The 15,745-nt window shown below is 38.4% G+C and overlaps 1 protein-coding gene across 1 annotated transcript; it reads right to left on the reverse strand.

The window, feature by feature from the left end:
* Positions 1-735: 735 nt before the first annotated feature.
* hspd1 (heat shock 60 protein 1) lies at positions 736-15,400 on the reverse strand. The gene is made up of 12 exons (XM_043692921.2): positions 15,267-15,400; positions 14,702-14,878; positions 11,151-11,403; positions 8,331-8,413; positions 7,066-7,161; positions 6,871-6,964; positions 5,991-6,159; positions 5,598-5,697; positions 3,908-4,153; positions 3,231-3,405; positions 2,246-2,424; positions 736-1,346 (listed from the first exon to the last, which is right to left on the reverse strand). Exons 2-12 carry the CDS (start codon positions 14,873-14,875, stop codon positions 1,191-1,193), a joined length of 1,725 nt encoding a protein of 574 aa, XP_043548856.1. The 5' UTR covers positions 14,876-14,878; positions 15,267-15,400; the 3' UTR covers positions 736-1,190.
* Between the last annotated feature and the right edge of the window lie 345 nt (positions 15,401-15,745).

A 15,745-nucleotide genomic window follows, 5' to 3' on the forward strand; every position in this document is an offset into this window, starting at 1 on the left:
CTGCAAGACTTAATAGTATCTTGGTGCATGTAGCCAAACAAAGACCTTAAATGCAGGTACATAGTTCCTTTGAAAGTAGAGTTCAGGGTAGTAAAGGTGGCATTTAGTCAATGTATTGAGTATAGGAGTTGGCATGTCATTTGCAGCTGTACTGGACATGGGTTAGGCCCACTTTTTGAATACTTTCAATTCTAGTCCTTGCTATAGGAAACGAGAGGGTTCAGAAAAGACTTCTAAAGATGTTGCTACAATTGGAAGGTCTCAATTATAGGTGGAGGCTGAAGGGTGACCCTAAAGGTTTATAAAATCATGAGGCATAGATAGGGTGAATAGCCAAGGTCTTTTTCCCCAGGATCAGGGACTCCAAAAGTAGTTGACATGTTTCATGAGAGGGGAAGCTTTTTAATGAAGGGTGGTGGAATAAGCTGCCAGTGGAGATGGAGGCTGGTATAATTACAACAAAGCACCTGGATGGATATGTAAAGTGTTTATAGGGATATGGGCCAAATGCAACTAGATTAATTTAGTATATCTGCAATTGGACCAAAAGGGTCTGTTTCCATGCTATACAACGGATTCTAAAAATGGATCTCTTAAACAAGTTTCACAACACAATATTCTAATCTTGCACAAGCTTTCAAGCGGACATCAACTGTGTACAATATTGAAATATCAAATCTTGGCTGTGCTCAATTTTCGTGATCTTCTAGAGAAACCATTAAACTACCCCACAAGTCAAATTGATAGCCATTTGCTTTATTTATGGCAATATTACATGATATACTTTTGTACTGCACTGGAGAGGGCACAGATCAGAGTCTTGTTTTTCACAGAAAACTTGCCTTGATCATTTAACTTGTTAAAATTGTCAGTAGAATACTGTTACCATAAAACCAATGAATTTCAGGTGGGTTACACTTCCAGTACTTTAAAGGAATGTACAAATGTTGACTTTAATTCAATATAAAATAAATTACAATATAGTACTGACAGGGCAGTAAACAAGTTGCTTATGAGATCTAGCACAGTCCAACATGGCTGTACTAACCTTAATTACAAGTATTTCAATGTTAGCAATTTTCCATTCTGCCTGGTTTACGTTCATTCATCTGGTGATTTTTCTAGAGGAAGCAGCCATTCAACTGAGACTATTAACATGTCAGTCACTTTTCAGAGGAAGAGTGAAGAAATTAAAACATATCACCACCCATACCTGCACCACCCATGCCACCCATACCCCCCATTCCTTGTGCTTTATCCTCCTTTGGGAGTTCTGTGACTACGGTTTCTGCTGTTGCTAAGAGAGATGCCACACCAGCTGCGTCCAGCAAGGCAGTCCTCACAACCTGCAAAAGAATAGAATTAATTCCATTTTTTGGTGCTCCATTTGGAATTTTGTTTTCCTGCAACTTTATCAAGATATCCCTTAAAAGGGAAAACATTTTCCAATTCACTTCAGACAGCTACTTTCATGCCCTCAAAATATAGTCTTGAACCCACATTTCTATTTAAAGAGAAGAAAATTTGAAGACTCTGGATATTCTACAGGGTTTAGAAAGACAAGGGGTGATCTGATTGAAGCTTATGGAATATTGAACAACCTGGTCAAAGTGGGTGTTGGGAAGATGTTTCCATGGGTAGGAGAGACTAGGATCCAACGGCACAGCCTTAGAATAAAGGGAAGCCCCTATAGAATAAAAGATGAGGAGAAATTTCAGACAGTGGTGAATGGATGGAATTCATTACCACAGAGGGCTGGAGGCCAGGGCACTGGAGTATATTTAAGACAGAGATAGGTAAGTTCTTGATTGCCAAGGGGAATCAAAAGTTACACGGAGAAAGTGGGGTTGAAAACCCTAATCAGCTTTGATCGAATGGCAGATTGAATAGGCCAAATGGCCTAATTCCTGCTCCTTTCTCATGGTCTTGATTTCTCAGCTCTACTAAAACCACTTTGACCCATATTCAGAGAACTAGGCATATCCAGTATTAGCACAGACTGTATCCATCTTGCACTTTCCAGTAAACCAATGCGGACTTAGTAGGGAAGTGAGATTACAGATTATGGTCAGAAACACCTCTGCTAATGAACCACAGTACATCAGATGTCCAATTCTAAATCTCAAGGGTCTGGGTTTTCACAGGGACTTAAAAATAGTATGTTTAGATGGGCCATAAAAGAAATACAATGAAATAAATCAGACTTTAAAAATCCAGAATTATTATATGCATAAATTAGGTATACCTTTGTGGGATCAATTATTCCTTTTTCTACCATCTTTACAAATTCTCCAGCCATTGCATCATAGCCAATCTCTGGTGGACTCTGTAGTATCTTCTCCACAATTAGGCTTCCTTCAACCCCAGCATTTTTGACTATTGTAATAGCAGGTACTTTGAGAGCTTTGCTGACAATGTCAATTCCTGTAGAAGTTGAAACAAAATCATAAGGAAGTTGATTTGATTTGTTATGACACTCCACAAATACCAAATAATATGTAAATTGCTCAGTTCCAGGTTTATAATAAAGACTTCAAACTTGTGAGCAAAGTTGTTCACACGCACAGTTACAAAAATCAAGCTTAATGGAAGATCACAGGAGAGCAAACCAATCACTGAGTATTACTAAATGTTGGCCATGATTTCACAAGGAAAACAAAACCATGGAAAATGTTTCCTTTTGGAGACAGTTATGCTAATATCACCATTTACCAACAAAAACCCCAAAACTGGAGGTGATAAGTTCAAGTTGGATCAAACTGAAAATTAGAGTATTGTATTTTCTCACCTCAACTCGGCAAACAGGGTGGTCTTGCATTGGATAAGTTAAGAATGTGACGTGATTTTGTTGAAAGTATGGGTATAATGAGTACTAAGAGGATATTTCTTCTTGTGGAAAACTCAAACCAGGGGCACAATAAGAAAAAACTCCCTTTTAAAGAGCTCTGAACGTGATGGAGCCACAAAGTGTGGAATTTTCTCCTTCAGAGGACAGCAGAGGCTGTTTTAAAAGCAGGGGCAGGTTGATTTTTGATAGACAATGGAGTCTTGGAGATTAGTCTAGTTCCACTTGTCACAAACATCAGCCATAATTTGTTTGAATGGCACATCGGTCTTGAAGTTTCAACTGAATTACCTACCTTTTCTCCCAAGTAGCACATTCCTGATGAGCTATTTTAAAGACATGTTCTTTGTAGCTGAAACATGAATAAAAGCTAAACAATACGTACCAACTTTCTGGTCTTCATTTACTGGCCGGAGATCACCCAATGCTGGAATGCACCGCAGTAGAGCGCATCCACCACCAACAACAATACCCTCCTCCACAGCAGCTCGAGTAGCATTAAGTGCATCAGTCACTCTGTCTTTCTTCTCATTCACCTCCACATCACTTGTACCACCAATCTAGATCCACAATTCAACAGTTATTTCATAGTTGCAAATATATTGAACTAAGTCCCTTGTCACATTTATAGTTAGACTGTTGACTCCAGAGGTCCATAAAAATGGCAAAGAAAAGCAGCTTTACAGAAATGTTAAAGACTAAACAGAGTTCTCATCTACAAGCAGCTTCAATGTAGCCAGAATTAACTCATCTTTCTGAAGTATTCTTAAGTGTCATTTCAATTCAGGGATAGAAACAATATTACTGTTGCAAAACCACGTCATTATCAGAAAATTAATTATGCAACAAATTGGTATTCCAGCCACATTAGTGTAACCACTAAAAATTTTCATTATATATCTTTGTTTAAAAGAACAGTTGATTATACCACTTTTTTTCCATTATTAACTCCACTGTAAGCAACATTAAGCCAGCTTAATTCAAATCAAACACCTTAAGACATCTGTATTCATACATGACCACACCACTTGTACATGAAGTAGCCCATGTCTACAAAATTACCTTTAGTACTGCCACACCATCAGATAATTTGGCCAGCCTTTCATTTAGTTTTTCCTTCTCATAATCACTTGTTGTAACTTCTAAAGTTTCTGTGATTTCTTGAATGCGCTGTTCAATGGCACTCTTGTCACCCTTGCCTTTCAACAGCATGGTGTCGTCTTTGGTGACTACAACTTCACCAACTTTACCAAAGTCGTGGGCCTGGATATCCTCTACATTCAGTCCAAGGGCCTCATCCCCAAATACCTACAAAAATGTTTACACAGACATTGCATTAAAACAGGGATCCAATCACAAATTTCTTTGCTCTCCCAGCTGGAAGAAAAATTTTACTTTGGAATTAGATAGTTTATTCTATCTTACAGACAATCAGTTTATTGAAATCCTCAATAGTACATGTTTACCATTTTCTTCACATTTATTGACTGGTCAGTTCAGATGTGCACTAGTTCACAAATACTAGTGAGCACCTAAAAATGTTAATTATAGATCTATTACTTGGAAACAATATATAAACTGCAGGTTTCCTGGAACTACAAGAATCAATACACGCTTCACACTTCATTCATTTTCTTCTAAATTTAGACTCCCACTTACTGGCTAGCCGCAGTGTTCATTGTATAATTATTTCTAATCTCAGCCAACCATAGAGAAAAAGAGAACTTAAAAGCCCCACTCTATATTTGCCCACATGCTCATTTTCCAACAGGTGGCAAGAAACACAATGAGCTGGAATCTTAGATTACAAATGATCAGGACCAAATCAGACAGAATGCATTTGCTCACAAATCTCTCCAACACTGATCAAATCGTAAGTGAAAGGGTCTACTTTGGCAAAACATACCATTTATTACAAATATTGATGGTGTATTCATTACATAACGTGAAAGAGATTATTAAAGCAAGTTGGTTTAGTGGTGGGGGAATAAAAAACACTATTCAATGAATTATTAATTACCATAACTACCCCACTTTAAATATAGGAGTATATCCTAATTTTCATCCTTCTCCCCAGTTCTTCAGAGTTCCAAGTTTGGTTAAAAGTGATAAGTAGTAAAATGGGGCTGTTTTATTTACAACTGATGAAACAGGAGGTGTTTGTTAAAATTTTAAGACATTTAAGATTGTGACTGGATGGATCTTTACAAGAAGTCTTGCTTTTAAGGAGATGAGAATATAGGGACAAAATATCCTAGACTGATCTTTAATCCAGGACAGAGGAGAAAGACAGGACTGAGGCAATGCAGCGTGGACTACCATAATTAGTGATTGAGATTCAAAACATTTACGAGAAGGTATATGATCAAAGGAAATGAGCTATTGCTGAAATAAACAGATTGGTTAGGCCAATTACAGATCCACTATTATTGCACACCAATTTCAAAATGAGAGCAGACACCAATCAGCATCATACTTCCCAAGTCTGAAACCTCAGTTTGCACAATCTCAAAATCAATACCTTGTGAAAAAGAGGCTCAAAATAATTGAAATGAGATCTATACTTTAGTTCCCAATTATGCTAGTAAGCAACTTCCAATTTTAAAATCAAGTTATGGATCTACTTTCTGGAAGAAAATTCATTTAATCCTTTATGCTTCTTGATCAGCTTTGAGCTTAATGCGAAGTGCCATTGTAACACCATGGACTAAAAATCTGGATGACTACATTTACATTATTTGATTCTACTCACTGTACCACCAGTAGCAATTGCCATGTCCTTCAGTTGATTCTTCCTATTGTCACCAAATCCAGGTGCCTTTACAGCCACAACCTGTAAACCAACCTTCAATCTGGAGGAGAAATTGAATATACTTAATAGTTTAGGACAATATTTTAAAAAATAAATGCAAATAGGATAGAAAATTATTGAACTGTAAATACCCAATGCTTTTAAAAACCTTTTGCAAACCCAAATTTGTTTAGCTCGAAACAGGTAGTCATTCTCAGTTCCACACACAATTCACCTTACATTGTTAATCATCCTATATGAATTTTAATCTAAAGATAAAATGAGCACATTTACAAAAGTACATTTAAATTTTAGTTTTTAGATCTTTAGTTGACTGAAGGCAATAAGACAAACCTATTCAAAACCAAGGTGCTGAGTGCTTCTCCATCGATGTCTTCAGCAACAATAACTACAGGTTTACGGTGTGCATTGGCAATCTCTAAGGCAGGTACAATGGACTGTACATTTGAAATTTTCTTTTCACTAAGCAGAAGGTAAGCATCCTGGAATTCACATTTCTGACCTATTAAAAGTGAACTAGGAATAAGTAACAGTCCTTATTAGCAACACATTATCTAAACAATTGATCAATCCAGAAAGTGAAAATATCTGGGACTCAAGTTTCAATGAAGAGCTGAGAGTTCAAATCTTAAAAACTTCTTTGATCTCTGCCTTAGTGGGGTGCAAAGAGGAAAAATGGCAGCCCAGAATAACCTGCTGAGCCAAAGCAATGGTTAGCGTGAATGGTTGCTCATAAGTGAATTAGACTATCTTTAGAATGTTTTTCATTCATACTGTCAAGACCAGGATGAGTCAAGTCAAAAGGTATCCAGTTTGAAGTGCAGACCACAAACAAAGGCAATGTAAAGACTGGGTACCCCTTGCACTAAGATTTTCATCAAGACACACTAGCATGACTCCAGAAGATGGCCTTTAAAAAAAATCATTTCAGTTTCTGCAGTTCATATGGTGACAGTATTCTCATTGTTAGTTAGGAGGTCAACCCAACAAGATAAATGTTCTTATGTCTAAATTAAAGGTACTAACTGTCTAGGAGGTAGTGCAGTTCAGAACCTGCAGATTTGTATCTTAATACCAAATCAATATTTATAGAGGGAAAATAGAAAAGAGATGTGGTATTGTACTGTGGATCCTCTCTAAAACAAGCTTACTAAGATATTGGTAAGAAATCAGTTTTAAAGATGCATCACAGCCAGCTTGTAAGAATACATACCTTTAGCTGTGTTGATGAAGTATGGTGAGATGTAACCTCTATCAAACTTCATTCCTTCAATAATTTCAAGCTCATCATGGAGTGTTTTGCCATCCTTTTTACACAATACGTAACAAGAAAACCACCATTACACAATATACTTTTCAATTAAGAGTATGACAGCAAAGAAATTAAACTTTTATCTCTTGTAGTTACCTTGACTGTGATGACACCATTCCGGCCAACCTTTTTCATTGCATCAGAGATGAGCTCACCAATTTCTTTATCTCCATTGGCTGAAATAGTTGCCACCTGTAACAAAAGAAAATCAATTTTCCCCGAGAACACTGGGCTATATCAGCCACAGAATGATTAAAGTGACAGTCATGCTATACCACAGCTATCAGTGGCTACAATGACAAGGGGGAGGGATATTAATGTATAACCAAAAGTACACATTAATATCCCTCACCTTAAAAAATCCAAATATTATACAAAGTAATCTGCTTTAAATTTTGCCATTCCATAACATAATTATTGTTTTACCATTGTGATTAGCCTTATTACATAGGATACTACAACCAGAGCCTGGGAATTATATTGAATGGCCAATATTGATCACACAAATAAATACAAATCAGATTATCTGGTCATGATCACATTGATGATTGTGGGATTTGTGCACCCATCAGCCATTTTTTTTACAATGCACCAGTGACCAACATCAGAAGCATGACAGTAGTTAAAGTACCCAGACATCCAATAATTGCAAAAATCCCAAATCAATGCCAAGTCAGGATTTGGGATTACATTACAATGTGGAAACAGGCCCTTCGGCCCAACAAGTCCACACCGACCCGCCGAAGCGCAACCCACCCAAACCCCTACATTTACCCCTTACCTCACACTACGGGAAATTTAGCATGGCCAATTCACCTAACCTGCACATCTTTGGACCGTGGGAGGAAACCGGAGCACCCGGAGGAAACCCACGCAGACACGGGGAGAACGTGCAAACTCCACAAAGTCAGTCAGTCGCCTGAGGCGGGAACTGAACCCAGGTCTCTGGCGCTGTGAGGCAGCAGTGCTAACCACTGTGCCACCGTGCCGGATCTCAAGAGCAGTTACAAGATTTGAGGTTCTGCTCTTCCATGGCTGTCAGCTTTTCCTTATTCTTTCTCCTCAGATAGCTCTTCCCTGATACCCCTCTCTCATAGGCTCCTCCATTCTCAATTTTCAGCCTTGAAATGGTCACAGGAGGTCACCAAGTAGCCCATTTCACCTGAATTATCTGTGCTGTGTTGCAATTTTTCTGAATGCCTGCTTCTATTTGGGTGTCTCTAATTTAATACGCAAGTAGCTTTTCATCTATGTGTGATGTTTATGTAATGGAGACACCATTGACTTATACAAAAACCTAAACAATTACATTTTAATTTCTGTGGACAGTACTGTTGAATTCTGTTTTCTAGCACAAGTACCTGAGCAATTTCTTCAGGGGTTGTGACTGGTTTAGACATCTTCTTCAGCTCACCAATTACTGTATCTACAGCCAACATTACACCTACAAAAGAAATTAATTTTGACAGATATTATGTCAATGATTTTACAATGTATTTACAATTTATTAAAACAACTAGCTCAAATGTATTGTAAAGTTAAAAAACATTGTAAATCTTCAAAAATGCAAGTGTATACTCGATGCTTCAATTTGTAGTTTTAGCTAGGACTGGACTTTTTTTGGGGATCCAATGCTACCTGTAAGTCTCAATTTGCCATGACGGCCTCAGTATAACTATCTGATTCTAGACTTTGTCCACACACATTCATATATTGAGGCAGTTTATCAAAAATTCATTTATCAAATAATGACATTTCAGAAAATGTCTTCTTGGAAAGGTGAAAAATACTCTAGCCAGTTTTAATTTTTTTGCAATTAAAAATTGTTTAGTCATAGAGATGTACAGCCTGAAGAGAGGGGCTTTGGTCCAACTTGTCCATGCTAACCAGATATCCTAAATTAATCTAGTCCCATTTGCCAGCACTTGGCCATATCCCTCTAACCACTTCCTATTCATATATCCATCCAGATGCTTTTTAAGTGTTCTAATTGTACCAGCCTCCACCACTTCCTCTGGCAGCTGATTCCGTACACGCACCATCCTCTCCATGAGAATGTTGCCCCTCAGGTCCCTTTTAAATCTTTCCCCTCACCATAAACTTATGCCCTCTAGTTTTGCACTCCCCTACTTTAGGGAAAAGACCTTGTCTATTTAGCCAATCCATACCCCTCATGATTTTATAAACGTATATAAAGGTCACCCCTCAGCTTGTGATGCTCCTTGGGAAAACAGCCCTAGCTTATTCAATCTCTCTTCCTGTAGTTCAAATCCTCCACTTGGACATCATCCTTGCAAATCTTTTCTGAACCCTTTTGAGTTTCACAACATCCTTCCAATAGGAGGGAGACCAGAACTGCAAGCAATATTCCAAAAGTGGCCTGTGCTGAACTTTCCCACAGACTCGTTTTTTTTAAAAAAAAACACACAATTTATGATATTTCCAATGGAAAATTCATGATTTACAAAGCTTAATTCAAAAGGTACTTGTTTTTATTGCACTATGTTTCTGTGTAGATCTAGCAAGAACGTCCATTGTAAAAGTTGATTTTTAAGTATCTAAAAAATTCCAAAGTTTTCCAACAGGAAGTAAAATGGAATCTTGCAGTATCCCAATCTGGTCACTTGATGGCGCTGCACAGAAAATCTATTTCTACTAATTGCATCATGAATTTCTACTCCAATTGTTTAATATGGCTAAAATGAAAGCCAAGACATTTGTGACCGATACCAGATTTTACATTGTATATCCCTTAGTTGAAGAAAAATTCTATAACATTTTAATATGGTGAATGCTCAATCTGGCAGCTGAATACAGTAGAATTAGGCATCAATAAATTTTAGCAAAGATTCCAAGTAAGCACCAATCAACTCCATGCAGTGGGAAAAAATTCAACCCACTGAATCTACACTAAACCTGTGAAGAGCAACCACCTGACCTCTAACCCTGCATGCCCCATGGTTAATCCACCTAACCGGATACCTGGATGCTATGGGGCAACTTAGTATGGCCAAGTCACCTAACCTGCACAGCTTTCAACTGTGGGAGGAAACCTGAACACAGCAGAAACCTAGAGAGTGAGAACATACAAATTCCACACGACTCGTCTAAGGGTGGAACTGAATCTGTGTCTCTGGCACTATGAGGCAGCAGTACTAACCATTGACACCCCAGAAACTCCTAAATCCAAGGTACTGCATGCTGACAGAATGTTTGCAGCATATTTCCTATGAATGGTGCAGAGCACTTCATAAGGATTTAGCAGAGTAATTGTTTCAACACCTAATACCAAGTCATTGTAAAAGGAGCAATTACAAATCAAGCATATGCTAAGAAACTTTATTTGCATTGCAAGCTCACTAAGTAAGGAGATGTTATATTAAGATGGCACAATATGCTGGGATTCTTGGGTCATCAAATTGAGCTGCTACTCAAGCTATGGAGGTGGCACAAAGAGCCACTAAGTTGAATTCTGGTGTCAAAAAGGTTCAAATTACATTTAAAAAACCTGAAGAATGTGCAGCTATGTCATCATCTAGATGACAGGTGTTTGAAGTGGGATGAAGAAGGAACAAAAGGAATACAGATATTTTGTCTTGTACAAAACAGATCTGTGAAGCCACATTGATCTTGTAAAGCACCGTCATGTGCTCATTCAACTTAGAGGAAAGTTGATGTCACCTGGAAGCCAGGGTGAAAGTTAAAATGGCTATGGTACTGTTCAATCAACTGCAATTTCTCTTAATTGCTCTTGACTTGCATTACTTTCTTTCCTTGCTCTTCAGATTTTCCCAAATTCTGGGGTTGCAATAATGCCAGTTGATTACCCTCAATCGTACACTGATTTGGTGGGTGGTTTTTAAACAACTATGATTTTCCTGTCACTAACCTTCTCAATTTATCCAGGTTGGGGACTAGCACTGATACACCATGCCTTTGGTGTTTAGTTAAGTCAGCTACTGGCGTGGCAAAACAAAAAAAAAAGACAATTGTTCATTTCACTGTCGAGGTAAGTATAGCAATTCAGAGACAAAACCTCATTAAATATAAATTATAAATGTGCAACATTAACAATACTTACTTGCAAGTATGGTAATCTGCCATTTGAAAAATGCACACTTTGCTAGTCATTTGTTATTGCAACAATTGGTATTTAATTCAAAAAGAAACCAAAAACTAACCTCGTCTTATCTCCACTGGATTAGCTCCTTTACTGATCTTTTCAAATCCCTCTTTGGCAATGGCTCTTGCAAGAACAGTTGCTGTGGTGGTTCCATCACCTGCCTCTTCATTTGTGTTGTTGGCAACATCTTGTACTAGCTTAGCACCAATATTTTGGTACTTATCTTTTAAATCTATTGCTTTAGCTACTGTTACTCCATCTTTTGTCACTTTAGGACTCCCCCAACTCTGTTCGAGAATAACTGTTCGGCCCTAGATAAAAATAGACATTAAGCCATTACTGTTTGTTATACAAGTAATAGAAATTCATTGTATTCTGTTGTCCCAATATCATGGAGACAGCAAATCCCGCTGTCACACTCTATGGCTTCAGATACTTTCATTCTTCCCAGACCTTGCGAAAAAAAAAAGTCTTAGTTAGAAGTAACTTTGAAATGGCTAGTTCCCAATGACCAAAATTGGTAACTGCTCTAAAGCAATACTGGAGAAAAAGTACAATTCTCGATACCACCAAGCCATCATGAACACACTAAGTAATGGAATGCTTTCTGATAAACATGGTGTTGAAATCTTTCATAACTTTGGATACTCAGACATTTTTACCAAGAGAACTGAAGTGAGATTTGACTACAAACTTACCCATTGTCCATGAAATAGGAAACTCAGCCGTCATTGCTACACCTGGGTTTTTTGGACAATTTTTACTCCTTGATGTTGGAAATCTTTTCTGATCTGTGGGGATACTGGAAAACTGAAGATCTGAACATAGAAGTCAAGCACAACATAGAAGATAGATCTATCCTGCAGAGTAGGTCAAGTACAGAAAGATTGTTCTTTCAAGTTGAGAAAGCTTGTCCACTAGAGTGGACAATGTTGAAGTATTTTCACAGAAAATTGCACAAAATGAGGTAGAGATTGTCCTACAGATTCTCAACAAAGCCGTGTTTCTCTTTTTAAAGAAAATGATAGACCTGTCTTTAACATGAAGAAATGTTCCTAAGACACTTCACAGGAGTGTTACCAAACAAAGATTAGCCGCAGAAGTAGGTCTAAAAGTCTGATTCAAAACATTGGTCTTAATAATATTCTTAAAAAGGGGGAAGTGAAGTAGAGAGGTAGAGAGATTTAGGAAGGGAATTTGGCGTTTTAGGGACTGAGGTAAACAAGGCACAAACACTGGTCAAGCAATTGTGATTGATGTGGATGAGTCAATGTTGAACTGGGGTGGACAAAGTTTAAAAAAACACCAGGTTTAGTCCAACTGGTCGTTCATCTCGTAGCTAGTGGGATAGGATCATAGGACACACTTTATAGTATAGTAAAATTTATTATAAATTCTGAGTCCCATTAGCTACCTGATGAACGACCAGTGTTCCAAAAGCTAGTACTTCCAGATAAACCTGGACTATAACCTGGTGTAAACTTAAATCGTAATGAAGAGATAGGACAGCGTTTTACAAAATATAGGTGGCGATGTCAAAGGGAGAGGAGTGATTTCAGAGGGGGACAACACCCAAAAAGGAATCATTAACGATATTTGCTAATATGGAGGCCCGGGAAGAAAGCTGGGTGATTAGCTATTATTGGAAATAAGATTCAAGGTATAAAGGAGATGGATCTCCTTAACAAAATATCAGCAACAGAGAGAAACTACAAAAACATTCAGGGCCAGGATGGATGAAAAACTGAAGCATGTTCAGTCAGATGTCAAGGTAAAATCACTATCTTACTAGATCATGCGACTGACTGTGTGGAGTTTGCACGTTCTCCCAGTGTCTGCGTGGGTTTCCTCCGGGTGCTCCGGTTTCCTCCCACAGTCCAAAGATGTGCAGGGCCAGGTGAATTGGCCATACTAAATTGCCCGTAGTGTTAGGTAAGGGGTAAATGTAGGGGTATGGGTGGGTTTCGCTTCGGCAGGTCGGTGTGGACTTGTTGGGCCGAAGGGCCTGTTTCCACACTGTAATGTAATGTAATATAATCTAATCATTAGGCTGCACTCAGGAGAGATAGGGATGACTGGTGGGGAGTTTAACCCAAGGGTCACCATGCCTCAGGCAAGGGGAAAAGTACAGTCCTTTGTGGTAACTTTGGCAATCGAACCCACGCTGTTGATATTCAGCCAGAGGGAAGAGACATGACAAAGTCAACAAATCTTTGACAAAGTCCAAGAGGTCCTCACTCTTGGAAATGAGAGATGGAGATGGCGCCAAGAAAATGGTATGCAAAAGAAAAAGCACAGGATGTTACATTTGCATTCTAAGATGAAACTGCAACAGCGAGCACTTTTAATCAGATAAGAGTTTTTATCCAGCCAAATCTGTGATGGCAGGTCTTATCCAAGGAAAAGCCAGGGAGAGAGCAAGAAATTAGTTATTGAAGATTAGAACAAAGTTAGAGTTGAGTGTGCAGTTGAGTAAATCAATAGATCAGGAACTGGAGAAATATCATGGCAAATGGATGTGAAAGGCTGGATACGATCCCAAAATCACCTTTTTGCTGTCTTGGGTGATTTCAAACTTTTGCAAGAATTCTTGTATGCCACTACCAATGAATAACTATTTTAGTGTTCAACAAATCCACCAGGACCTTCTGAAAATCAGTATAATGAAGGTGCACCCAAGCTAACAAGCATAGTAGATACCATCTTAATGGGTATACAGCTAGAGGATAAAAAAACAAATTAATCTTTTGCAAGAAATTGCCTGCACTTTATATTATGGTTAATAATGAAACAAGTGGGAGCAATGTTCGCAGAGTTTTCAAGCAGGTAGAGTTAAGAATGACAATGGTTTATTAAACGGTAGTGACATGCAACCTCAAACTCTGTTGCAGTTGACTTTCAGAACCTAAGGAATTAGTATTTTAGAGTGTAAATCCGATTTTAGCTATGAGACCAAACACAGACCTTGTGGAAATTGGTGGCTTCTCCAATGTCAGAAGTTAACATAGCAAGCATAACCTGATGTGCTGGGTCCATAATGCAAATAAAAATTCATTTTTCTTGGGGGCTTCAAGGGAGGTAGGTAATGGCTCCAACTTAGTTCCTAATAAGCTGCATGCTACTGGGACATATACACATCATTTAGTTTTCCTTTTGAATAAAATCTAACTGCAAGGTGAGAGTTCCTTTTTCTCAAAGAATGAGCCAAGTTTGTCCACTGTTAAAGAGATATTAAATGAAATGAACAACAAACTGTTGAATTGACATATGGACTTCTCAGTGGCTTGGTTCAGAGACATGAATTTTCCATGCAAGTCACCCAAACAGCAGACCCAAAAAGGTTCACTGCATCAAGGCCTAGTTGCGGGGAGCTCATGCTGATTATATTAAAGAATATGACAATTTGCAGCTTCAAATTGTGGCTATGAATACTTGAAGGTTCTCAAGTAACTTTCACTAAGTATTAATAATCCTAATTCTTTGTAAGGTAAAGTATAAGTTCAAAAACAATTCAGCAAATATTTTACTATTTCTATTAATGTTGGTATAATTCAACAAAATACACCCCCCTTATGCTGCAAAGAGTACTCGGAGTAGACGCTGACCCACCTTTGGTCCCATGGTTACAGCCACAGCATCGGCGAGAAGATCAACCCCTTTCAGCATCATAGCTCGAGCTTCGGATCCGAATTTCACATCTTTGGCGTAAGCCCGTGTGAGATGAGGTGCAAGTAGACGGGATACAGGTCTTACCTGGCGCAGAACAGTTGGCAAACGGAGCATTATCTACAGAAAATAAATAATATTGATCAACCTTTAAACTATACGTTAATTAAAAACAAAAGAGAGGGTATCAGTAACGTGGGCCTCCCCACATGTCGCCAGGGGACACACGTCACAAGGTCAAATTAAAGTACTGCAACAATCCACAAAATAATTGGGAATGCAAAAACAAAGTCACTAAGAATACGCCTCAAATTCGACCGAGACACCCTAGGTCTATAAAAACAATATGCAATTGCCAGTCCGTCTGAAATGCGATAGCCAACGTTGGAACTCTGATTCCTAGATTTCATTCATTGAATAATTTCATTACATAAAAGAAAACGCCTGTAGTCTGCATAATTTTTCAAACATTTACGAACCAAACCGATTTCCATGTAATACTACTTACTGACTTATTTACTTTGGAACGAGTAGCTAATACAACAGTGAAAACCCTTGCTTCAGCCGAATTCTACAGCTACGACCAAACTGCACAACTACCGGGACTAAACCCGAGCCTCTCTCGGAGAGCACGTGGGGTTGCAGCGGGGAGAAGCCTCTACTCGCCCCTTAACCTGGATACTTTAACACCAGCAACACTCTCAAGTACGGCTACTAAAATTTTTTGACAGACAAATAGCCACCTACTTACTACCATCAACGGATGTCATAACATCATTGAAAACACAATTATGCGATTCAGTACGAACTTATCACTAAAAGAAGGTACTCGGAGCAGCTCACATACAGCTTCAGGGGTTCAGGTTCCAGAAACTTCCAGACGCTTGCGTGGGCTGGGTCAAAGTGCACAGTTCTATTGTGCAATAATTTAAAAAAAATTGTTCTCTAAAATTAAAACTCCTTTGGGTGTTTGTGAGTATAAACTGC

This window comes from Chiloscyllium plagiosum, unplaced genomic scaffold (assembly GCF_037043375.1).
Source record: "Chiloscyllium plagiosum isolate Xiang-an unplaced genomic scaffold, Cpla_swu_hap1 HiC_scaffold_7, whole genome shotgun sequence".
Taxonomy (NCBI): domain Eukaryota; kingdom Metazoa; phylum Chordata; class Chondrichthyes; order Orectolobiformes; family Hemiscylliidae; genus Chiloscyllium; species Chiloscyllium plagiosum.

Bases quoted from the DNA above. Each gene is read 5' to 3' on its own strand.
- hspd1 (XM_043692921.2), bottom strand. From the start codon at position 14,875: ATGCTCCGTTTGCCAACTGTTCTGCGCCAGGTAAGACCTGTATCCCGT. The intron at 4,154-5,597 runs GTGAGTAGAATC...ACATTTTTGTAG, and splicing joins CAATTGCTACTGGTGGTACA to GTATTTGGGGATGAGGCCCT. The intron at 1,347-2,245 runs GTATACCTAATT...ATTCTTTTGCAG, and splicing joins GAATAATTGATCCCACAAAG to GTTGTGAGGACTGCCTTGCT.